At 39.8% G+C, this 25,290-nt stretch overlaps 1 protein-coding gene across 4 annotated transcripts in view; it reads right to left on the reverse strand.

Annotated features, from left to right (window-relative positions):
* Positions 1 to 25,290, reverse strand: part of caskin2a (CASK interacting protein 2a) — a 66,076-nt gene that overhangs the window by 37,791 nt on the left and 2,995 nt on the right. For all 4 annotated transcript variants that reach the window (XM_087845248.1, XM_087845250.1, XM_087845249.1 and 1 more), the window contains exons 2-3: positions 23,138 to 23,594; positions 2,999 to 3,050 (exon numbers count right to left, since the gene is read on the reverse strand). In XM_087845248.1, the coding sequence (XP_087701374.1) occupies positions 2,999 to 3,050; positions 23,138 to 23,231 (146 nt within the window). In that variant the 5' untranslated portion in view covers positions 23,232 to 23,594. The remainder of the gene's footprint in view (positions 1 to 2,998; positions 3,051 to 23,137; positions 23,595 to 25,290) is intronic.

The following is a 25,290-nucleotide window of genomic DNA, read 5'->3' on the forward strand; positions in this document are numbered from 1 at the left end:
ATGTATCGAACAATACAAAATTTGTAATTTATTTTATCAACTTTCCTTCTGACGATGCTGTCTGTGTGGAACGCTCAGTGGATCTGCGCTCGACAGTGCAGCCTAGGCGGAGTAGTCGAACGCAGATTCACTGAGCGCAGGGCAAGCTAGCGAGACAGAAGCTAAGCTCCTTGCAACATGGCAAATTGAACCTCCCCCACCCTCATTCAGATATAGTGTTTGGAACGATTTTGGTTTTCATGTGAAGTATGACCCTGAAGGTAAGCGTGTCATGGACAAAAGTAAAACAGTATGTTGGATGTGCCAGCAATGCTCAATTACATGGTGGGAACTAGTGTGTTAGCGCAGTTAGCTCGTTGCACGGGGCGATCCGCGGTAGCTCGTTAACAGAGATTTGTCGTGTTGTGGCGTTAATGTCATTTCAGATTTACGCTGACAGCACTAGTGGGAACACAACAAATATGACTGCACATTTACTCCGACATCATCCTAGTGCAAAGACAAGTGGAAGCAGACAAAAACAACAAGCACGCATGCTACAAACTTTAGCCGAGTCATTTAGACAGCCGTTAGCACATGATTCTCCTTATGGGGACCTGATATGTTTAATATGCTGCTGAGAATATAGCCCAGAAGAAGCGCATAGTATAGCTTTTATTTTGGAAAGAGACATTTCTCTGTAATAAACTCTCTTTTCCAAAGATGAGTGATTTCTCAATCAGATAGATTTATTATTTTATCCCTTTGTTGTTTCAGCAACATTAAATTTAAAAACTGTACTTTTGAGTTAAAATATATATTTATAATTTTAATAAATGACAAATTAAAAATTCATGAACATTTTTTTTTGTATCGAAAAAATATCAAACCGTGACACCAAAGTATCGAACCGAACCATGAATTTTGTGTATCGTTGAACCTCTAGTAAACATGTAAAAATTGTGTTTTCTGTTCTGTGTCCTGTTCTTTTTGTTTTTTTGCTGCTGATACAACCAAATTTCCCCTGTGTGTGGGACAATTAAAGGATTATTCTATTCTATCTACTCTATTCTACCTCCAGCTTTTTTCTCTAATTTGTGAATATATGCATGAGACCTCCCCTCCAAAAAAACATGAAAATGAAAAATTTAAATAAATAAATAAATGTTTTGTGTCAGTCAGCATCTCATACATGTCACCGATGACACAGATTTCATGTTTATATGGAGGAATAAAGCAACTCGTACTCCACCTCAGTCTCAGTTCTCAGAGCAGCACAGTCCCCAGCATTTTCAGAGTTCATCCTTATATCATAAACATATTCAGTTTTCCTCAGCCTCTTCTTATTGTTTTCATTTTTAGTTTGTCAGCACGCTGACAGTGGCAAGCCCGCCCCTGGCTCTGTACCGCACTGCAGTTGTGATGTAAACAGAAACAGTGAGCAACAGATTTGAGGTTTTTCACATTTAATTATGGTACTATTATATTATAATATTGCATATAAGTGCCAACTTAACCCTGTTCATTCATAAGCTGATACTCCATCTTAACCACAGATGGGAAACGTGTTAGTGTAATCTGATGACTTTTTTCAAGTAACGAGTAAAGTAAGGGATTACTATTGCAAAAACGGTAATTAAATTACCGTTATTTTCCCGTAGGAACGCTGCGTTACTGCGTTACTAAAACCGTGATTTTTTGCGAGAATGTCTCATGACAGTGACGTAAGCGAGAGCGACGTTTGTGACAACAGCTGTGTGCAGATCAACAATGGATCATATATCGAGTGCAGAGAGAGTATGAGCGTGCAGCGTTTAAAGCGTGGAAGTCCTGACCTTACTTTGAGTTTGATTCCATAAAAAGAGACAAAAACATTAGTGTCCGTTGTGCGTGGGAAGAAAACTTCTTTTTACAGCGAAAAAAACCCTAAACAAGCACCGAGTGTGCTATGACGTAATGGGAAATTCACAGAGAAACTGCCGTATCCTTCCACTGACCGCAGCGGCACACCTGCACCAGGGTAAACCTCCGCCTACCCCACTCCTGCTTTACAGGTGAAAATAGAGCAACAGGACCGCTAGTCTTTGACTTTATTTATTTTCTGCTGTGTTTTACTTGCATCTATTTGAAAGACTGAGTGTAAACACACACAAAAAATATTTTATGTGCTGGAATGTGCAGAAAATAAGTTTAAATGTTAAACAAATTTCTTCCAGTCAGAGAATGTTGCATATAATTAAATTTTTGCTTGATGCATAAAGTTAAAAGATTAAAACTAATAAAACAAGTTTTAAAAAGAGACTTTTCCATCTGATTACATTTTGTATGATGGATTATGCAGAAAAAGTAGAATTGGGCTGAAAGATCTATCGTTTTATCACCTATTCAGGTTGTAAATCGTGTTTTTAAAAAGTAACTAAGTAACTAAGTAATTAATTACTTTTGAAAATAAGTAATCAGTAAAGTAACGGGATTACTTTTTGGGGGAAGTAATCAGTAATTAGTTACTGATGACTTTTTTCAAGTAACTTGACCAACACTGGTCTTAACAGTTTTATTTCTGATTCATCGCCATCATGATGCACCAAAGTCACTTTGAAGGCAGCAACTGAATAGGAGCGGTCTCAGACCTGATGCAACCACTTTGACTGGTTGCAATAATGTTGCTCGGTGGTCTATAGTCACTGTTTTCCATCGAGTGTCTGTAGCCTTAAACTGCAAGAATAAAGGTAACATCTTCTATAAACCTCTGAAAGAAGTCAGAATGAATCTAAGTGAATATAAGGAATCATTTTACTCCAAGCTCTAACAGACATTATCGGAAAACAAAGAGTGAGGTAAAAGCTGAAGGACGCTCTGTCAGTACATGCGTGTGATGCTACTGTGAGTCATTCTGTGAAGACTGAACACAATCTGCACATCAATCAAGAAACAATGACTCTTCCATTGCATTCCACTGACTCAGCTTCATGTTCATCTCTCGCTGACATAAACACGTACACACATGCACGCCTCTTACCCATCTGAGTCTTGGTAGTTGATGTTGAGCCTCTTGGTAGAGCCCAGCAGCTCTGGAAAAAGACAGACATGGACAAAATGACAAGCGGGTCAAAAAAAGGTCATTGCCGACATATTTGATTTTTTCTATTTGTTTTTATTCAGAACGCTCTGCTCTCAAACCTGTGTGTGCCTTCAAAATGTTTCTCTTTCCTCTGCACCTCTCTCTGTCGTCACTCCCTTTATCAAACAACCTGACATCCCTGACAGGAGAGCTTTCCTCGCCTCCCGTTGCCTCGCCCTTCCCCATCTCACAGCGAGTCTGACACCCTCACAGCAGCCAAATGATTCAACCTTGCAGAAATGTATGATTTACCCTCATTTACATCGCCATTTTATCACAGCTCTTTAAAATTGAGAATGACAGCCTAAAAAACTCGAGCATGCACGGATAAAAGATATACTTGGTGCAAATATACCAGCTCAGTCTTCCCAACTGACTACAGGTTGTTGTTTTGTTCCCCACTCTCCTTGGAAGAGACGGTGCTTCTTATTCCATGTCTCACTCATTCATTCAGCCCTCCAAGACAGACAACGCAATGATCTTTTGTCTTGCAATCATCCTGACTCACAACAACTCAGGTGAACTCAAATTGAAGAGTAGTTGCTAACAAACAGGTTTAGCGGTTATGAAATAAATACATTTTATTCAGGAACCTTTAAAAAGTTTGATAAAATATCTGTCACGGTACTGGGTCGTGTGACCCAGTGTTTGAGTTTTATGTATTTTTTGTATTCATTTTCAATCTAGTTAAATTCTAGGTTGCTGTTCAGACCTTATTTCTTAGTTATTTCTTTCATCTCCGCCTGTACCCAGTCTCCCAGGTTCCTGCGTCTACGTTTCATGTCTATGTGGTTATGTTAAGTTCATGTCATGTTCTATCTCCATGTCTATGTCTCTGTGTTTCCTGTTTTATTTTGTAAGAGTCTGGTGTTCTTTGTTCATTGTAGTTAGTGTTACTCTCCCCTGTATTGTCATTGTGTTTCCTTCTAGTCAGCTGTGTCCTCATGTGTCTCCACTTCCCCTGATCACCTCATGTGTGTATTTAAGTCCTCAGTCTTCCTTTGTTCGTTGTCGCGTCGTCTGTGTGCTTCCCCTCTGGTCAAGTTAAGTGTTTTTCAGGATTCTGTGCAGTTCATGTTTGCCATTTGGTTTATGTTGTTTTTCATGCAGCCGCACGATGAGGTTCCATGCAGGTCATATTCATGTCTCTTTCGTCACGCCATTTGGTTCACAGTTTCCATGCATCTGCACAGCATTCTGTTCACAGTGGTCATGGTTATTCCTTTCAGTCAGGTTAGTTTTTCCAGTTTAGGTTTTTGGTTAGTTGCAGTCTCTGTCCCTGTTATGTTTTGTCTACTCCCTTCTGCATCAGCCCAAATAAAGGCTCGCTTTCAGTTTAAGTTCACTCCCGTCTCCTCACCTGTGTTCACGCCTGGGTCCACCACACACACTCTCCACACGGTCTGCCCCCGCTGGCCGTGACAATATCAAAGTCAGACCTTTTAGTGTGACAGAACTAAATCTCGTACGTGCATATTTCTCTTTTCTTTAACTATCCAACTCACATCTTACCATCATCCCAATGCTTCACTCCACCCTTAATGCCACATTTGAACTAATACCAAACTACACTCCAATAGCAAATATAATCCATCTTCAGCATCTAAAAAGAAATGAAAATGCTCACATAGCTCTATTGTTTCTCATCCTACAGCAGAGACTGGCAAAGTAAAGGCTCCACTGTCTACCAAGGACCCACACAGGAACCAGATTATCAGGCCCTCTACATCAGCACCATTCATCTGAGTCAATTCCTTTCATTGTGTTTTCCCACACAGGTGTGGAAAATCACATGTGACTGTGTGTGTGTCTGTAGAGGTGTGCAGAAGTGTGGAAAACTTGTTGCACTTGTAGAAACATTGCCAGCATCAACTCAATAGTCCACTGTTTCTACAGCTACGATTACAGTTGACGTGTTGATCATTGCAAACTGTGACATCAACCCTTCCTGCAACCATTTTTATTAGTGCTTGAGCCAAACAGCAGACTGCAGACGGATGGATAACAGGTGTCATAGCTTTAAAAAAAAATGACCGCATTGTTGATGAACACGGTATAGATTAGGGATGTGTGCGACAACACAATTAGTCGTTGTTATCACTATTCGGTACCAAGTCGTTTAGTGTAACTGTTAACATTTTAATTGTGATTAATGGTTTCAAATGCCTTTGTCTGAGTTTTTGACATCGTCCTATTCAAGGTTCACAAATTTAACTCAATGTTTGAGTGTTTCTTAGTTTTAGACGAGCTGGTTAGCCTCATTTTTTTCCTCATGTAGTCGACTAAGAAATTAGCTGCCAGGAACATCCCCCAGGTCTGAAAAGTGACCCCAAGGAAGTGTCTTAAACCTGCAAATTTTATTTATTTTTTTTTGGGGGGGGTTAGGGTTAGACTTCATTTTCATTTCATTTTTTCATTTATAAAGCACATTTAATAACAACAGGGCGTTGACCAAAGTGCTGTACAACATAACAATTAAACAGTGACATTAACAACAACAACAGATAAAAATTAAAAACAGATTAGGATAAAAGAATTGGTAACTCTCCGACAGTTTCGAAAGCCAGAGTAAAAAATATGTTTTAAGATGCGATTTAAAAAGAGTAACAGTCGGGGCCTTTCGAATGTGGAGAGGTAGATCGTTCCACATTTTTGGTGCCACAACCGCAAATGCCCGATCTCCTCTATGAACCATCCTAGACTTATGTAAGGTAATGAGTAGGTGATCACTTCATCGAAGGGCTCTAGAGGGCGTATACAGCTGCACAAGGTCAGACAAATAGTCCGGTGCCTGGCCATTTAGCACTTTATAAGTTAAAAGTAAGATTTTGAATTTAATTCTAAAACGCACTGGAAGCCAATGAAGGGAAGCAAGCACCGGAGTGATATGTTGGTGTTTCTTCACCGTCAAAAGGCGAGCTGCAGCATTCTGTACAAGTTGGACTTGACCTCAAAATTCTTTAACTTTTTGGTAGGCCACTGTTCACCACTGTTACAAAGTTTCTCCATTTGTGGATGATGGCTTTTATCGTGGTTCGCTGGAGTCTGGCCACTGCTACCCCTCAGCCTCCTAAAAGAGAGACCTATGGAGCAATGATTAAATATTATTTCTGTCTTTCTTTCTGATATATTGATTTTACAGTCCACAAAAGTCATCAAGAGAAAATGACTTAGATTTTTAAAGTGAGACGATCCTGTAATGACTCATGTGTAAGTTCATTAATGATCTAATTTAACCTTTACAGACTTATGCGGGTCAATTTGGGTAACTTCTAGGAAGCTTCAGTGAATTCAGTGGATAAATTTGAAATTCTCACTTCATGTGAGGAAAGAGTGTTTGAACACTTGTGCATAGAGAATAAATACAGTCACGCATAACGCTGCTGTGTTCATTTTACAGCAGTTCCAGGCCTTTTGTAGAGCTGATGTTGCTGAAGACATACATAAAAACAAGAGTCCAAACACACAAAAAGGCACATTGATAATTAGACAGAGGGGCTGGGCTCAGAGCCAAAGCGGGGTCTGAGATGTCCCAGCCACCAGGAAAGAACAGAGCCTTTCAGGAGTTCTAGTTACAACATGAGTTGGAATTCCTAACATAGCACGCCCACTATGAAATCCTACATGTTAGCTCTCCATGAACTGTGGCCTCCCGACTTTTCTGCCCTAGCTCTTTATCTCTTTGCACAAAAGCAGCAAGGGCCTCCTTTTCACATAAGCATACATCCAATTAGCAGCATCTTGACTCAACGTCATTCCTAAGAGTTGGTAACAAGGGATGTAGTAAATCTCTAATATTGTGTTTTCTTGCAGAGATGGAGAAGTGACGGGGTCTGCTCTCCTCTGAAAGCTGATGTGTATAGACCAAATGAAAAGATTAAACACTAAGATATGAGACGATGTTGATGTGAACGCTCTCTGCCAGAAAAAAGAGCCAAAAAAAAACAACAACGCACAGTGCTGTGTTTTGATAGCATCACCAGATGCATTAGCAGTTTGCAAAACTACTGTTGCTCAAGCATCCCGGACAGAAAAAACGGATCTCGAGTCTTTGATGTGGAGAGAATGCAGATGAAGGAAGAGTGGAGGAACAATCAGAAGAGATGAGCAGGAGGAGAAATGAGTTTCAGGTAATATGAGGGGGAAGTTTCTTTTTAGTGTATATGTATGTGTGAGGTGAAAGAAAACATGTAAATGAGTTGTTGAAAGTCTTGCTGCAAGATCAGACGAGTACGGCTGTGAAGCCTCTTTATGTCGGGAAAAACCGGCTGGAAAATATAAATTAAAAAGAAAGAGCAGAAAAAAAGCTGGCCTGCTTATTTTTGTCTCCTTCAACAAGACTGGAGCTGACAGAGATGCGTGTTGGTTTAGTTTGTACAGCTGCAAAACTCTGTTTAAAATGGCTTTGATCATCATCTACTTGCGTAAAAAAATAAATGCATAAAGCCAAAATACACACTTGTGTATAAAGGTTTATATCTGTCTCTATGCTGGCAAGAGATAACTCGTTGATGGCAACAACCAGAACCTTCATTAAAAAAATTACTAAAATGCAGCAGTTTTCCTCCAGGTCCCAAGAGTGTGTCATTATACACTACACTGTCTATGAGCTACACACATTAGCCATATAAAAGATGGAAGCAGATACCATGAAGTCATCCACTGATTTCTTAAATCCCATTTTGAAGCCTTGAGATTAGCGTTTTCACCATCTCTGCTCCATAAAACTAGACTTGAGGAAGCAGCGCGTCTGACTGCAAAACCGCAAGCTCACTGGGTAATGACTTGTGATCGAAAAATAATTATTCATTGAGCCAATGAAACACGGTATGACCAAGACTTCTAAAACTTGGTAATATGTCATGCTTGTGGGTCATTTTGTAGTCAATATGACCCACAAGCATGACGAATCCCATAAACTCAATAGGAAAGAGTACATATAATATTGCTAAATGGTGGCCTTCAGATAGAATAAAGATTTGAGGGATGTTCGCATTGGCTTAATTCTTCTCACTTGGAAATAACATCATGTTTTATGCTGTTTATTGACATTTTGTACACTGTACAAGAAAATAGCCAGTACTGCTACCTAACTAATTAGTTTTTCTTCATTTTTACATTTTAAGCAAGCAGCAGCAAGTACTAAGGTGCAACTCTGCAATGTAACATGTCAGATAGCCAATTGTGTAATTTGTAGTGTCTGTATTTTCAGTATGATAACAGAAAGACAGAAAAGTCTTTTAAATGCCTTTTGACAAAAACATTCATCCCAGTGTTTACTTGCAAGCTAGTCTCTTTGGAATGTCGTTATAGTTTTCCCTCTATATCTGGAAAACAGTCCATGGACTTATCCCACAGAATATGCAAACCCAATTACACCCTAACCGACTTCTCATTTGCAACAGCAGAGAAGGACACTTGATTTAGGAGTTGTGGGCTGGGACAACCGCCCCCACCATGGGTTGTGGTACAGACCTCATCAAGGGAAACACTTATCTGAGGAGCACATCCATCTAAGTGCACTGATTACTGAGAGAGTAAATACAGTCCCTCAAACCAAACCACCAAGGGAGAGCAGAGACTAACCCTGCTTTACTCTGGCTCCATAATGTATGTATGCATAAAGTCAAAAAAGCTGAAAAAAGCTTTGTTTTTTGACACAACAGTAACAAAATATAATGCAGTACTGCAACTTAAACCACCCAAAAGTGCAGTCATTCAAATAAGCTCATCTTTAAACACTTGTACTTTTCATAGATGAGGAACTTGCATATTTTTACTTGAATTGAATTCCTGGCGGCGCAGTTTCTCTTCTAGACTGTTCCCCTACTATTGCTGGGATAAATACACTTACCAATTACACACCAGAGGATCGCTGTAGCAAAATGATGCTATCAGCAAGTTTAATCTTTCTGCCATATTGTTCAAAACTCTTTCCAAAGTTATTACTAGTTTCACCTCAGATTTTACAATAATATCCTCATTCAGCTTGACATTTCATTCAATTTGAAACTGCCTCAGAGAACAGCAGCTTGTCAGGTGTAATAAGGTATAATCCTGCAAAGGCATAGCTCCACAGCCCAACATATAATGCATATTAATGCAGCTGGCTGAGCAGAGGAATATACATCTGCCTGCACAGACAAACAAGCCCTACAGCAAGAGCACCATGTGTCTTTAAATACATAACTGAGTGGCAGCCGAATGGGGTTTCCTAGCAGACTAACACCTGCAACAGAACACCTTTTGTTTTACCCTCAGTTGTGCAGGGACGCAATGTAGCACATGAGCTGTGAATGAAAATGAGAACTGCGTGTTCAAGTGAGTTGCAGAGCTTCCTAAAACTACTCATTAAAGACAGGACCGTAAACAGCACACACCCAAGGGCATGCACATACACCAAACTTGCAAAGTGACACACTTTGGCTTCATCAATTCTTTATCAATTGCTCCAGCGCTGTATCGCTCGCTATAAGAATAAGCGCTTGAACTGGGTCTTGAGAAAAACCCTTAATATCAAAACAGCTCCGGGCTGCATTATCCAATAAATTTGCTCCATTGTTAAAAATGAAGAAAGTAATCTCCCATGGTGCTGCTGGCAACTAGGTCAGACACACTCAATATTCTCTGCCAATAAGCCAGTATGGAAATGAAACAGATCTGCTGTGCAGCGTGCACATGAACCAGTGTGAATGTACGCAGGAGGCATGCGCACAGCTGTACATTTCATATTACATAACATGTCAGCCTTGCGTCCTAGCAACTAAACACTTTACATACCATTCAAATCATGTTTACCCAAGTCACTTTGCTGCCCCTCCTTCATTTTTCATGCATTCCTCCTACAATTATAAGACCTGAAGCTCTGTTAGACTGTTTTAAAAATAACAAAAATATTGGTCTTGGAGGAGTGATTACTTCCTGGGTGTACTTTTGTATTCTCTAGTGAATCACCATACTCTGAGATCAGGTTTTAAGGTTTGAATTACCTCTGAATGACAAAACGTCATCTTGTTTTGAACCAAACACGGTGAATTTCTTATTCACTTGTGAGAAGCACATAAGTAAACACCAGCATTACGAGTACAGTGTGAACCTATCTGCTTGGGTGGAATAGAAAAAAAACATAATCAGTACCTATGCTTTGAAAGAGGCTATAATTTTTGTGAAAATGAACCTGATAGCTATACAAATATATCCAGCACAATACGCTTTAAATGTAACCTTAAAGGAACTGATCCAATACACAGGTGATGGACAAGTGTGCTCTCAGACCTGGTCACATAACTGCTGTATGTGGTTAGGTGTCACAAATCACACGCATCCATTCACAGCAGTGATGCCAAGCAAGTCACAGTGATATAAACATGGAGGCCTGAGTTATGAAAAGATGGTGTGCACACAGTGGCTTGGAAAAGTATTCGGCCCCCTTGAACTTTTCTACATTTTGTCACATTACAGCCACAAACATGAATCAGTTTTATTGGAATTCCACGTGAAAGACCAACACAAAGTGGTGTACACGTGAGAAGTGGAACCAAAATCAGACATGATTCCAAACATTTTTTACAAATAAATAACTGCAAAGTGGGGTGTGCGTAATTATTCAGCCCCCTGAGTCAATACTTTGTAGAACCACCTTTTGCTGCAGTTCCAGCTGCCAGTCTTTTAGGGTCTGTCTCTACCAGCTTTGCACATCTACAGACTGAAATCTTTGCCCATTCTTCTTTGCAAAACAGCTCCAGCTCAGTCAGATTAGATGGACAGCGTTTGTGAACAGCAGTTTTCAGATCTTGCCACAGATTCTCGATTGGACTTAGATCTGGACTTTGACTGGGCCGTTCTAACACATGGATGTGTTTTGTTTTAAACCGTTCCATTGTTGCCCTGGCTTTATGTTTAGGGTCGTTGTCCTGCTGGAAGGTGAACCTCCGCCCCAGTCTCAAGTCTTTTGCAGACTCCAAGAGGTTTTCTTCCAAGATTGTCCTGTATTTGGCTCCATCCATCTTCCCATCAACTCTGACCAGCTTCCCTGTCCCTGCTGAAGAGAAGCCCCCCCAGAGCATGATGCTGCCACCACCATATCTGACAGTGGGGATGGTGTGTTCAGAGTGATGTGCAGTGTTAGTTTTCCTCCACACATAGCGTTTTGCATTTTGGTCTCATCTGACCAGAGCACCTTCTTCCACATGTTTGCTGTGTCCCCCACATGGCTTGTGGCAAACTGCAAACGGGACTTCTTATGGTTTTCTGTTAACGATGTCTTTCTTCTTGCCACTCTTCCATAAATCCAACTTTGTGCAGAGCACGACTAATAGTTGTCCTATGGACAGATTCCCCCACCTGAGCTGTAGATCTCTGCAGCTCGTCCAGAGTCACCATGGGCCTCTTGGCTGCATTTCTGATCAGCGCTCTCCTTGTTCGGCCTGTGAGTTTAGGTGGACGGCCTTGTCTTGGTAGGTTTACAGTTGTGCCATACTCCTTCCATTTCTGAATGATTGCTTGAACAGAGCTCCGTGAGATGTTCAAGGCTTGGGAAATCTTTTTGTAGCCTAAGCCTGCTTTAAATTTCTCAATAACTTTATCCCTGACCTGTCTGGTGTGTTCTTTGGACTTCATAGTGTTGTTGCTCCCAATATTCTCTTAGACAACCTCTGAGGCCGTCACAGGGCAGTTGTGGAGCTGTTTTGCAAAGAAGAATGGGCAAGGATTTCAGTCTCTAGATGTGCAAAGCTGGTAGAGACAGACCCTAAAAGAAGCTGTAACTGCAGCAAAAGGTGGTTCTACAAGGTATTGACTCAGGGGGCTGAATAATTACGCACACCCCACTTTACAGTTATTTATTTGTAAAAAATGTTTCGACTCATGTATGATTTTCGTTCCACTTCTCACGTGTTCACCACTTTGTGTTGGTCTTTCACGTGGAATTCCAATAAAACTGATTCATGTTTGTGGCTGTAATGTGACAAAATGTGGAAAAGTTCAAGGGGGCCGAATACTTTTGCAAGCCACTGTAATAATCTCTGGATTGTAGGGGGAAATTGTTCCTTGGACATGCTAAAAGGATGCAAGAGCAGTGGCTTAATTTCAGTTAAAATAGGTCAGTGGACATTCTTGCTCCTTGTGCTATGGTTTGGGTTCAGTTAACAACCTTATATAAGGTATATGATATTTCATTTCCATGAAGTACCATAATTTAGCCACTAATACAGAATGCTAATACATTACACCTCTCTAAATTATCAGTCTGGTTACACAAACACATCACGCCAATCACAGATTATTTTCTCTCTTATGAAAGCAACGATTGCAACCGGTCTCCCATATCAACGGCGCAGCCACGACTAGAAGGATTTTACAAAGCAACATTATTTAAGTAATGTAATCTTGTTAAATAGGATAAATCTGCTTCCTAGTAAGGTTGACCTTCCGGATATGTTGCTCTGACAGCCAATCCAACAACTGTTTCAAAGTAGCAAGAAGCTGGGATCACACCGACAATTTAATCCAGCTAAAACGTTAATCCACAAATGGAGAACAGATCTACCACTGAAGAGGCAAAGGAAGAGCCACACACCAGGATTGAAACACCTCTTAATAACAAAAAACATTATGATAGATTGACTAAGGAGACATTCCTTTCTCTTTCTTTTGTCTTCACTGAGTGGCGAGGCAGTTGTTCCAAATAGAGGAAATATGAGACCGGTCACCAAAAGTTCACCAGCCTGGAAAACTTTTGTGTATTGCTTGCACAACTTGTGCTTGCTCATAACCATCAGCTCTTTGATGATGTGGAGTTGTCTATGGAGTCTGCTATGTGCACCCGTTTTTTTTAATTTTATGCTCTAAATTTGGTTTATTTCATTTGTACTTGGGTTACAGCCTCGAAGGTAACTTACCTGGGTCATTTGTTGTGCATTTACTGTTATCAAGCAACGACACAAAGTACAGTTTGAATGACTCGTCTTCCACCAGCTGTTTGCTCACTCCACTTTCAAAATCGTGCCAGCAGCATAGCCTTGAGGCTTTTTCCAATCCAGCTGCTGAGGTGTAAAAAACACAAATCAATTGACCATGAGCTCCTATCCTCACTGACCCCCTAGTAGAGTCGGGCTTCATGCAGCTACAGCTACATGAAGCCCGACTCTACTACACAGATGGAAAAGCTGTAATATTTCTTTCTAGCTTAAGAAGAGAGTTCAGTTTGTCCTCTCTGCAAATTAGGCATAAGATCCCAAACTCTTCTTTTAGGACACAAACCAGGACAGAAGCTACAACACCACGGACTGCTCTAATCAAACAAAACGTAACAGCCATGACACAAACCCCATCATCCATACTAATTAACTGACATTTTTTGCTTTGATATTAATCAATATATCAAATAAGTAAGCACATAGGGAAAAAAATTACTATTTCATATGACCTGAAATGCATTTGCAAGCTTAGAGGTAACCTGACTAAAACACAAATGTATCTAAGCTACAATGTGACGCTCACGTTACTATCTGTGCTTCGAGTGCCTATGTAAATATCTTTAAAACAATTATCAGCATTATTATCATAAAGAAGAGATTCCACATTCAACTATAGGCAAATATAGAAACAAAGTGGGGAAAAGAGTTTTTGACAGCCACTCATAAAGCATTTAAGGCACTGGAATAAAGGGATAAAGTTCTAATAATGTTACACTTTAAGTCTCACATCGTAGAAACCTCACATCCTTCTGCATCCTTGTTGGGCTGCTGAGAATCCAGAATTTGAAAAACAACTAAAATGAAAACCTAAAAACATCAGATCCGCTTGTTCTTTCCATGTCACAGATGCCTAACATAGACACACTGATCTGTTCATCCAAGACACAGTTATCCTGTTATCCTGGCAGTTCTTCTTACAATGAACAGAGTACAAAGTCAGCACAGGAAGGGATTTTTATTTGCATTCAAATCAGCGGAAGAGACATGAAGAGTTGCAAATGATAAAATGTAAATGAATGTATTAAAAAGAGAAAAGAAACTGAGAGGATCAAAGCAACATGAACAGCGTCTCCTGCTGATGCTCATTAGCTACAAGATGCATTTGGAAAGTATGCTCCTCGTCCATACACGTTCCAGTAAATAAACACCTCCATGTCAGACAATCACATGTCCTTGTCTATACAAGCACGCAAGCAATTCCACAAAGTCAAACTACGCTGCCTACAGATACAGAATTTTTCTCTTTCATTGCATCACAGATTCATATCCAAACACAAGAAAACTGTTCCAGGGCATGTGGAGGCAGCGACACCGTAGCCACAATCATTCACCTGCCCGACTGGCAGCTTGTTCTTTTTAGCAAGAAATACATAATAGACCTGAAGATAAGTTCCAATTCCAACTATGTGTTGCCTGGAGCATGTAATAAAAGCCTAGTTGTGCTAGATTAAGTGGTGCTGTCTATTGGAACCACACACATGCTACTTAATTACTTTAGTAATTAAATAGCAATCCTAGACAGGCTATCCCATCTGTCAGGGAAGGAAAGGGGTCAGGATTAATGTGTGTAGAAGAGTAGGTGAACTCCAGAGCTTGTCACACACTACTTGGCTGCCACCCAGCTGTCTGGGTAATAAAGTAGAAGACTGATTAGCCCAGTTAGCTGGTTAGCTAATGGGCTAACTACAGCACCCTGCTGCTGAAGACTCAAAACTAATGAGACGGGACAAAAGTTAAAGAAGTGAAATTCATTCATGTGCTACTACTGGATACCCAAGAACACAGCACACATGTGGCAGTCTGCACAAAGACATGTAATTGCATGCAGACACACAGACACTTAGATTCGTTCAAGTCTAACAGACTTTAATCTGACATTTAGCCAGATGGGTTATCCCTAAATCAAGGTACAGGGATGAGGGAAGTGTAAGTGGGGGTTGTTTTTAGAAAAGACAAGCTGAAGCCAAGACTTTTATAGCTAAGCATTAGGTTTGGATTCTTCTGACTTAACTTTGGCATGCTAGAGACATACACACTACACTTCTTTACGATACCTCTAGCAGGAATTATTACATAAAGGTTGTCTGAGCAGGTTTTTGCATAGATCTTACTTGTAGCTATGGAGATTATTGTTCATCTTAAAATAGATCTAACTCTATAAGGGTTGTAGCAATGCTAGAGTTTCCAACTTGATGCCGAAACCCATACTCGATATTCATTAGCATTTTTAAGGAGAATTCTGACACCATCCTTGTCATTTTTTGAAAAAGTTACATTTTTAATTTTCATCTAATTTAAGACTACATTTTAGAAAGATGGAGAACTGAAAGTGAGAACATCTGTAGTGACTGAAAACCCCTCTCTGCTAACTGGACAAATGGAAACCTGTTCACCTGGGGTGTCCAACTCCAGGCCTCAAGGGCCAGTGTCCTGCAGGTTTTAGATGTGTTGTTGATCCAAAACAGCTGATTTAAATGGTTAAATGAGCTCCTCAATATGTTTTGAAGTTCTGCAGAGGCCTGGTAATGAACTAACCATCTGATTCAGGTGTGTTGACCCAAGGTGAGATCTAAAACCTGCAGGACACCGGCCTTTGAGGCCTGGAGTTGGACACCCCTGCGTACACAGATGGAAAAATTTCTGGTGCCATAAATTACACTTCAGTTTGCAGCCCTTCACGTCCTCAACCCCGCTCCTCAGGCCTGAACGACTAACATTTAACTATGAACTAACTTCTGATAACTGCGTTGTGCAAATTATTATCTAATCCTACGTTAACTTTTGGTAGCCTTTAGTATTTAGTTTTGTGACTGGTGTTTTAGGTATTTTCACACCTAACCTTTGCAGTTAAATATTGTAGTTAAATGTTAGGGTTAGATTGATCTGTACATCTGTAGGTTTAACTTTGTATGTAAAGAGCCAGTTTGACTGTAAACCAGCCCAGAACAAAAAAGAAAACATGTCAAAATGAGATGCAATACGACCAACAGACCTTAAAATAAGAGCACAGTATTGACACAATATTTAATGAGACTATACTGTAGGTTTGCTGTGTGATGTGAAAGATGTGAAATCCCCACATTTGTTTAGAAAACAAGTGTTTAGAAATTATATGGTTTTGTAGAAAGGTCATTAATGATTAATCAGTAGGAACCCTGGTATGAAGTGTGAACTTCTTTTTGTAGTATGAGCAGAATTTCTGAGCAAGCACCCAATCAGAAAGCCCAATTTCTTGCAATAAATTTCACTGTGCTTTTCCGCAGCAGAGGAACAAGTGGTCTCGTTAGCAGCCATAAAAAAGACTTACAAATCTCAGTGGAGCGCACATAACTCACAAAATGTCACTGTTTTTATAGTTTTGTGTTAAAAAGTAGTTTGTGCAAAGTGGTAAACTTTCTATACTTCCACCTTCTAAAACATGAAGAATCACAACTTTCTTTAAAATGTAGTTTGTGCAACATTGTCTGATCTTATTTAGAGTACACTGAAAAAGATTAGATTCTTTTTCAATAGCTTTTCAGCAATGTAGCTCACAAACTATTTCTAAGCTTACCTTGACTTGTGCTCTAATACGCTAATATGCTTAAAACAGCTAATGTGTAGACAATATTTTTTGATTGATATTTATTTCCACCTTTTGTTACATGGAATTTGTTTTTAATAAAATAAAAAGTTTAAAAGTCTTTTAGTGTTTCATCAAATTGATTCTGAACATTTAGCCCATGAAAAAGAAAAGCGACTCATCAAATAAACACAGACCTCCAAAGAAGTCGACGTGCACATTAAGGCAAGCCTTTTATAGCACAAATAATAATAATCACAAATATTATTATTTTGGTCAACTCTTATCTTAGCTATGTGTTAACACTGTTAAAACTTAACGAACTTCATGTAATTTTTTGAACATCAGTCTTTTTACAATGGAATTCTTTCAACTTTAAATAACTGAAACACACAAAAAAACAGCTAACCCCACTAACCCACAGCCACCATTATGGGTGAAGACGGCCCAGTAAGCAGCCTTGGGAGAGCTGACCGCAAACTGTTACACACTGCACAGAGAGGACCATGTCAGAGAACCTCTGTGATCATGTTTGTAAATGTTACTTTTTCTACATAGATCTTGTTGACCGAAGGCTCTTTAAACATCTTGGCTTGAGCTGAGCAAGTCGGAACCACGCTGTTGGACAAACTCAATTTTACACCAATGATCTTTTTTTTCATTATTATGTATAAGGTCTAAATCTATATTAATGTACCTGTGACAGGTCTATACCAATATTAGGGGTGGGGGAAAAAATCGATACTGTGTAGTATGGTGATATTTTGTTTGCTAATAATGTATGGATACAGGGACAGCAGAAATCGATATTTTGTTACAAAAAGGTTTTTGTGCTCTGACTTCAGAGCATGTTGATCCTTTTTCTGAGCAAGAATCCTGACATTCCTTCACTGTCCAAATGTGTTTAACTTTTTTTTTATGGCAGCAATAAACATGACAGTTTACTTATTTTAATTTAAGACATGTTTTATTTTAATTAAGTTTAAAACTTTTTTATTTAATGTAAAATTATATTTTGTTTTAATTTACTTTCAAATTCTTCAGTTGCTGAAGGGGCTGCATAGTTTTCATAAACTGCATAGTTCAGAATAGCTATAATTGTACCAGATGGTTGATTCAGTTAAGTTGGACTAGACTGTAATACAAACCGTTCAGTTTGTCAACAATAAAACTGAAATGAGAGAAAGACTGAGTGTGAGACTTTGATATTAGATAAAATGAATATTGATAAAGTTTACCTTTATGTACAGAATCTGAATATCGCAAAATATTTAAAAAATTGCAATAATATCGTATCGTGCGTTAAGTATTGTGATAATATCGTATCGTGGGATGTATGGTGATTCCCACCTCTAACCAATATAGTCAGTATGTGGAGATTTTTGACCACATGCCTGCCAAAGAACAATCCACCCAACCTCACCTTGGTGATAAATATATATATATTCTAGGGTAAACATATAAATATAGGTTTCACTCTAAGATATAATGGTGGTATAATTTATTGCTGATATTTGGAGATTATTAGCTAAACTAGGGCTGGTCAATTAATCAAAAATGAGTCAAAAACAACCTCTAATTAACATAATCCTGCAACTTGCAGACTTTTTTTTGGCATAATATCTGTTGGGTGAGCTGTCAGTATATTATATACACATCTAAAAGTGCATGCAATAGCACAGTATACTCTTTTGCCTTTGTGTTGCTGCTCTTTGCCCAACTATAACCTTGTATTTAGTACTTGTGACAAAAGGGTGGGCTGGACCAAGGGTCAAGATAAAAGCAAGAAAGACATTATAATTATGAAGGCCTGTGAAAAGCCTCTAGTAATAATTTCCAGGGTGAGGCAAACAACACCCACATAAAAATGACTTTACGGGTCAAGCTGTGAAGCTGAGTTGCTACCCACAGCCTACAGCCTTCTGTGTATCTATATACACTTTGCTTGCAACAGCTAAGCAAAAAGAAAACGGCTGTGGTAATTCCAGCTAAATTGACTGAGCACCTAACCTGAAGTCAGCAGATGGCTGATCGAGAGAAGAAACCTCCCTTCTCAGCTCATTGTCCATCAAGACAGCCACAGTGCCATCGCTAATCCCCTTCAGGACAAGCCCTCACTGGCAGAGGTCCCTAAACCCAGCACTGAGAGAGATAACGCTGAGACTAATGCTCATATTCAGACTTTTAACATATTTGACAAATGTTTTGAGATGAATCTTTGAATTTAAAAAAAATTGAATCTAGTTAAACCACTGACTGCACCCACTAATAAACAGTTATAGCAGTAGCTGAGGCTGAGAGGCTGGTACACACAGCTCACAGAGGCAATAAAGCTATTATAATATCCTTAGCAGCAGATTACTGTAATTTGTTTCAAAACAGCACTGCTTTTCAGTCGCAACTTACTTAAAAGACACGATGCTTGTTTTGAGCTTCAGTGTTATTTGCACAAGGTCATTATTACCTCGTATGTGTGTTGCTAACTAACTCTGAAAAGATATGTAAACAGAACAGCTTTAAAGCAGGATTCAGGTTTCAGCAGGTCTGTGTGGAGGGCGGGGTGTAACAGCATCACAATATGAAAAACTCCTCAATCAAACTGTTTGGACAACTGGCTGAGCTCATCGTTCCCTAATAGCAGTGGGTGATATAATCTCAAACTATGAGCGATATTCCAAGAACATTCGCAATAACAATATTTATGACGATACAGAGGGTGACACTAGCAAGGAGGGCACAGCATACCACTGATTGACATATGACCTGGTAACAAATACAAGGTTACCTCTGCATCTGGAGGCTGGAATGTCCGCGAGCAACTAGCTGTCAGCTTCAAAGTGATGCGCGACGAGCAAATTAATTCCAGTGTGGGCACAGCTTAAGTTGTACCTGTGTGCCCACTTTGGTTGCCAAACTCCTAAAGAATAACCAAAAGGAGAGAAGAGGAAACATCCTCCTGCACTGTTACAAACTAAGCACTTATCTCTTTGCTGAAAAGCAGACAGTTTATCCATTCTCCCTGTTTTGTCTATGACTGTATGTCAGGTGCTGTTGCGTTAGTTGTGTACAAGCTGAGGCTCATTTGATCTGTGCACAGGGGAAAAAATTACACTTGTTGCATCTTTCATTATTTTGAAAACTGTAGTGTTTAGTCCCTTTGCTTTTAGACAGAAATCTGACTCCATTGAGGCGCCAGAGCTCATCACACCCACCCATCTGCGTTTCTACCAGATGTTTTGGAACAATCACACGATCAGTTCTCTGCTTTGCATCCATTTCTTTTACAAAAGCATTTTTAAGCTGCAGGGAGAAGTAAAAGTGAGACACAGGAACAGCACAGCTCCTAATGCGTCTTACAGTCAGATGAAGGATGGAAAATAACAGTCTAAATAAGTGAAAATGTTCAACTATATCTCAGAATTGTTACATTTGGTAAAAACAATAATCTCATAATTTTAGAGGGAATTAATATGATTGTCAAAAAGATCACATTGTACCCAGTATTTACTTAAATGTTTCAAATGTTTAAAAAGGAAAAACAAGGAACACCATAAATGATAAAATAATAATGAAGACATCCAACCACCTCTGGCCAGGTTACCATAATAAATCCAACTTTAGCCTTGATAAGATATATTTTGCTGCTGCAGACAAGTATAGAAGATGGAGAGAAGGACTTACAACAAACTGCACCACAAAAGTCTATATTAGAGCATTAATATGATGGAGAGGAATGTCTATTATACTGTATTAGGTATGCAGTGTGACAAATTTCACCAATGGTAAATGAACAAGTTCCTTTATAGTGCCTTTCTACTCTATCTGAGCAATCAAAGCGCTTTACACAACTTGCCTCATACATCCATTCGCACAAGCACTTTTCTCGATGCTCTTCTATCCAACATTCACACACATTCATACTCAGATGGATGCATCAGAGAGCAACTTGGGGTTATTATCTTGCCCACAGATATTTGCCATGCAGACTGGAGCAGACAGGGATCGAACCACCAACCAGTTTGTAGGTGACCTGCTCTACCACCTTAGCTTCAGCCACCCAAGCAATTGTCAAACTATTTGAAACTTGAATTCCAGCAGAAATGACCATTTTTATAAGGTTTATAGCAACATGTTTAAGTATTTTAGCATGAAACCTGAGTGCCTCTGATGATCCCCTGATTTACTATCCAGCACCAATGGCAACTATCTAATCTAGTATTATCATAGGGAGTTTCAAAGCAGGTCACTAAGAATTCAGATTGATTTGTTCATATCGATAAGCAGTTGTGTAAATGTTAGCTAATTCAGGTCAACATCACAGAGCTCCCTGCTGCTCCAGGGATCTGCGTAGCTGCTGTCAGACAGTGGAGGCGCTGACAAAAATGACAAACAACTTCATCACTGATATTAAATTGTGAGTCCTGATCCCAGCAAACACAATTTTCAGTCCACTGGTGCAACAGATACACACTTTGTTGAACAGCAATATCACGCTCGTGCTCTCGTTGTGCTGGTGGAAAGCATAAAAGTGTGCAAATTCTCTCATCAGCTCTAGTGCAGCCTGAAGTTTTACTTAGCACACAAGCAAATGAGTAATGAGACTATTTTTTTTTCACTACACAAAACCAGAGGATATGCTGCAAAGAATACACAACACTGATACATTTGTAAAAACTAAATGTGCTTAAAAAAAGCATACACCAAATTAAATATTGCACGTTAAAAAATACTGTTAACATGGATATAAAAAGGTAATTAATTTGATCAATTTAATTCTACTTTTTATATACTCAGATTTACACCTCTGTTAATATACAGATTTCTATGCATTCATACATTTGTTTGTCTTCTTTATATATTTGTGTGTCCTTATATAGAGCAGATTGCTTGTTGAACACTTTACATATGTACAACTTCAGTTTGAAATTTGTAACTGCACAAGTAGTTTAACGTGGAGTTTCTAAAAAATTACATGAATACTTTCTTTCTCTTATGTCAGTTTAAATGCTGGATTGTTACTTTCACCTTTTTTTAAATACAAGAAATGAAAGAGTTGGACTGCCACATTCAGTCAAAGGAGTGTGCTGTTGCTTTATTGTTGATGTTGTCTTTAAAATATTCACAGAGATGTTGCTGACAAAAGCTGTCCTGCTGTTTGCATCTTTTTGCTTTCACTCTCTGTGAACCCTCGCTCTCCCCTCCTCTCTATATTAACTGAGCCCCATGTTCGTCTCATCAATGCAGGCAACTTGAGCAACTTTGCAACTTTCACCTAATTTTGCAACTTTTCAAACCCCTTTCGCCAAAAAAACCCATCGACTATTTTCAATCATCCCCCACGAGCACATGGTCGTTTTTAATGCCGGCAAACATCAATCGGCAGCTGAGTTGAAAGGGCACTTGAATTTTTCTCAGGGTGGTATTTATACACATATATATAGCATCTAAAGATGGCATCACAGAATTTAACCATATACTAAATTGTCATAGAAATTTGCAGTTAAAATAAGTTAATTGCAGTTCATTTAAATACAACTGATTTCAGCATTGCAGGGTAGCTGCTTTGAAATGACTGGTTAACAGTTCAGCCTACATGGGCTGCTTGTATGTAACCTTTTCATACTTCATAGCAAAAACAGAAAAATGGAAATGAACATCCACAGTTTTGTATTTTGCTCCAAAGCTGCATCTTCATAACAGATGCAGCACTTGCTACAGGCCACCCTCGCTGGTCGTTTAGAAAACAGCAGAGAACATTACTCATTCACTTTCCCCCGCTGCTCTGCCTCAGCCAGTCCAACAGTCGCTGGTTTTTCATGCACAGAAATACACACCAGCACAAAGACAGACAATATCACTTTTAATATTCTCTACAAAGCGATGCTCGCTGCCTGTGTAGTGTGGAAAGTGTATAACAGGCTTTTTCCTGACAGCCGCAGCTTTGTTCCCAGCACTCGTCACTGAACAGCCAACCATCCTGATGAAAGCCCAGAGCAGATAACGCCATGAACAGAGGCAGCTTCAGCTTCACAGTCTGTTTGGCCTCTACTTTCCCCAGACATGGATAAGGGAGAACCCTGTCATTTAAAACAATGCAACTATAAAGAGAGCTTGCTTGTCGGCCAATTCAAATCTAAGCAGATAAGACTCAAAGAAAGCCCCGTAAACCCCACAAAGCAAGAGGCAGGAGCTGCTGGGGTCTGCATTTAGGAGATTAGCTCGTGTTGTGCCGCAGTTTGAATCCACTTAGTTTCAAATTGTCCCCAAACTAAATGCCAGAGGGAGGGCCACGCTTTGTGGTCTGCTGCTGAACTTGATCCTGTGATTATCACAAAGAGACTCCACTTGGTTTAGTAAGCAACAACACTGATGGCAGGAACTCTGCCATTGCTATCTCAGTTGGATTTCACAGTGTAAACAATATATATTCCCAGGCCCTGAGCAAAGAACAAAGACAATAGTCATACAAAAGCAATCCCCCACCCTCTCCATACTTACTGCTTTTATTGCACTTGACTTTAGAGAGAAGCTTGTGAGCCAGCAGGAGATCTCCACTCTTCACGGCCACCAGCAGATCCTGTTCTTTTCCCATGATTACAGACCTAACCACAGACACACAAACTGATCGCAGGCAGCCGCCAAGGCTTTTTTTTCTTGTCTTTTCAGCTACAGGTAGCTGTTAAATCCCAGCAATGAGGTGAGGCAGGTGACTGCAGGGCTGAGCAGCATCTAGAGGGAACAGCGCATCAGGTGAGGTGGTCAAGGACGTCTTCTTCCTCTCGTCACTAATGTTTATTTCCATTGTCTCTGATCACTGTTTGGCTTCCTGATGATGACCTTGATTTGAAGTTACAGTAAGCTCTGTAGCAGTTTTACTTGCTCGCAGGACTGAGCGTGATGTTCACAGTCTGTTTTTGACAAACTGGAAGCAGCTGGAAGCCAACCTGCCATGACACTGCCGAGTACAAGCAAAGGAAAGAAAGAACAGAATGAAATCACTTTGAGTTCACGGTAACTTTAAAAAAAATACAGCCAGTGAAAAGAGCATTAAAACACAGTCCAAAAAAATGCACCGTTTCATATTAAAAACGGTCAATTATCAACAGCTTTCTGACATTGTTCTGTAGAAACCATCAGCAGTCGGGTCGATTCCCCCAGCCGGTGACACTGAACCACTGAAGAAGAGGATGAGCAGACTCGTATCATGGATGTTTTATAACACAGATGTTTACGGCAGTGCCACAGAGTGTGCATTACATCTAAACAGACTGTCAAAGTCAAGCAGTGTCTTCACCAGAGTTATATCCATGTTTTCGTTTCCCACCTATTATCTATTTCCAGGTTGTAGATGCAGCATTCTGAGCTCTCCCAGGTACCTGCTCCAGCTTCTATGGGGCCACGCTAGCTGAGAGACATAATCTTTTCCAATCTAACCAGGTCTACCTCAGGGTCTCCTCCCAGTTCAACATGCCTGAAACACCTTACCAAGCAAGGAGCCTAGGTCATGGGAGGGCTTGCTGTAGCTGGAGGCTGCTGTAGGTTTGTTAAAGGCTTGTTGGAGATGTAGGTTATTGTAGGTGGAGGTCTGGGCAAACCTTGTAGGGGGTGATGAACTCCACAGTAAACCAATCCAAGGAAAGGTGATGCATAGGAATCTTTTGAGTCATGCTTAAAGTTTTGCCTTTCATTACATGCGTGAATTAGGTAAAACTGGAAAACCACAGATATTCACCCCAAACAGCCCAAAAACTCATACAAGGATGAGTAGAACAGCTAGCTGGAAACGAGTTAAAGCAACATATTTTCCCAATTTAATACCAAGCCCTTTCCTCTCCTGTCTCTATAGAAATTCTGATCTGAACGATACAATCTGAGCTGCCCTCAAACAGCATCAGTAATATTGTCCTCCTTTTCCAACTGCTCATCACATCAAGAGAGAATTCATGGTCTCTGGGAAATCTAGCTGATGGATTTTTTCCCCCTTAGTTGAAATATTATGACTTATGTGAAAATGGATTTACCTCCTTGGAGACTATAAAAGTCCAGTGATGTGGCACAACAGATAAACATCAATTAAGACTAAAAAAAAAGCGCTAAAAGTGCTCAGCTTATACAGGTGCATCATGGTAAGTTAGTAAGTATTTTGTGAAACCTAATAAACAATGGCACCATTATTTGATATCCTTTAATATAAAACAATTATCAAGCTCTAATTGAAGAGGTTGTCTAATTCAACAGGCAAATAAAATGCAATTCCTTCCAAGAAATCAATAAGTGAATTTTCAGTAGTTAAATACAGTCAAGAATAAGCAAGTGACTTAAACTTGACCCAGCATTTGTTTGTTTTCTTTGATCCAGGAAGCCAGGTCCCTCTGGAGTGTGCAACTAATCTCCAACTCTTCCCGTGCAGCAACATGGTCTCCGTTCACTGATAACATCCCCCTGACCTTTAAGAGGAAGCATCTTTTCAGTGAAGCAATGCCAGGCATTCTGCCAGCTTACGTTATTGGGAGAAAAAGTTGTGTTTTTCTCTCTGAGAAAAAGCAGCAGGCAGAGCCACTTCAGAACCAATTTGTTCAAAATCACAGATGTGCGGGTTAGCAACTGCAGACTAGGGGGACACAAAGTGACCATACAATTGATCTCAGGGA

The sequence above is a fragment of the Neolamprologus brichardi genome, chromosome 8, assembly GCF_056152115.1.
Source record: "Neolamprologus brichardi isolate AB-2024 chromosome 8, ASM5615211v1, whole genome shotgun sequence".
In the NCBI taxonomy this organism is placed as follows: domain Eukaryota; kingdom Metazoa; phylum Chordata; class Actinopteri; order Cichliformes; family Cichlidae; genus Neolamprologus; species Neolamprologus brichardi.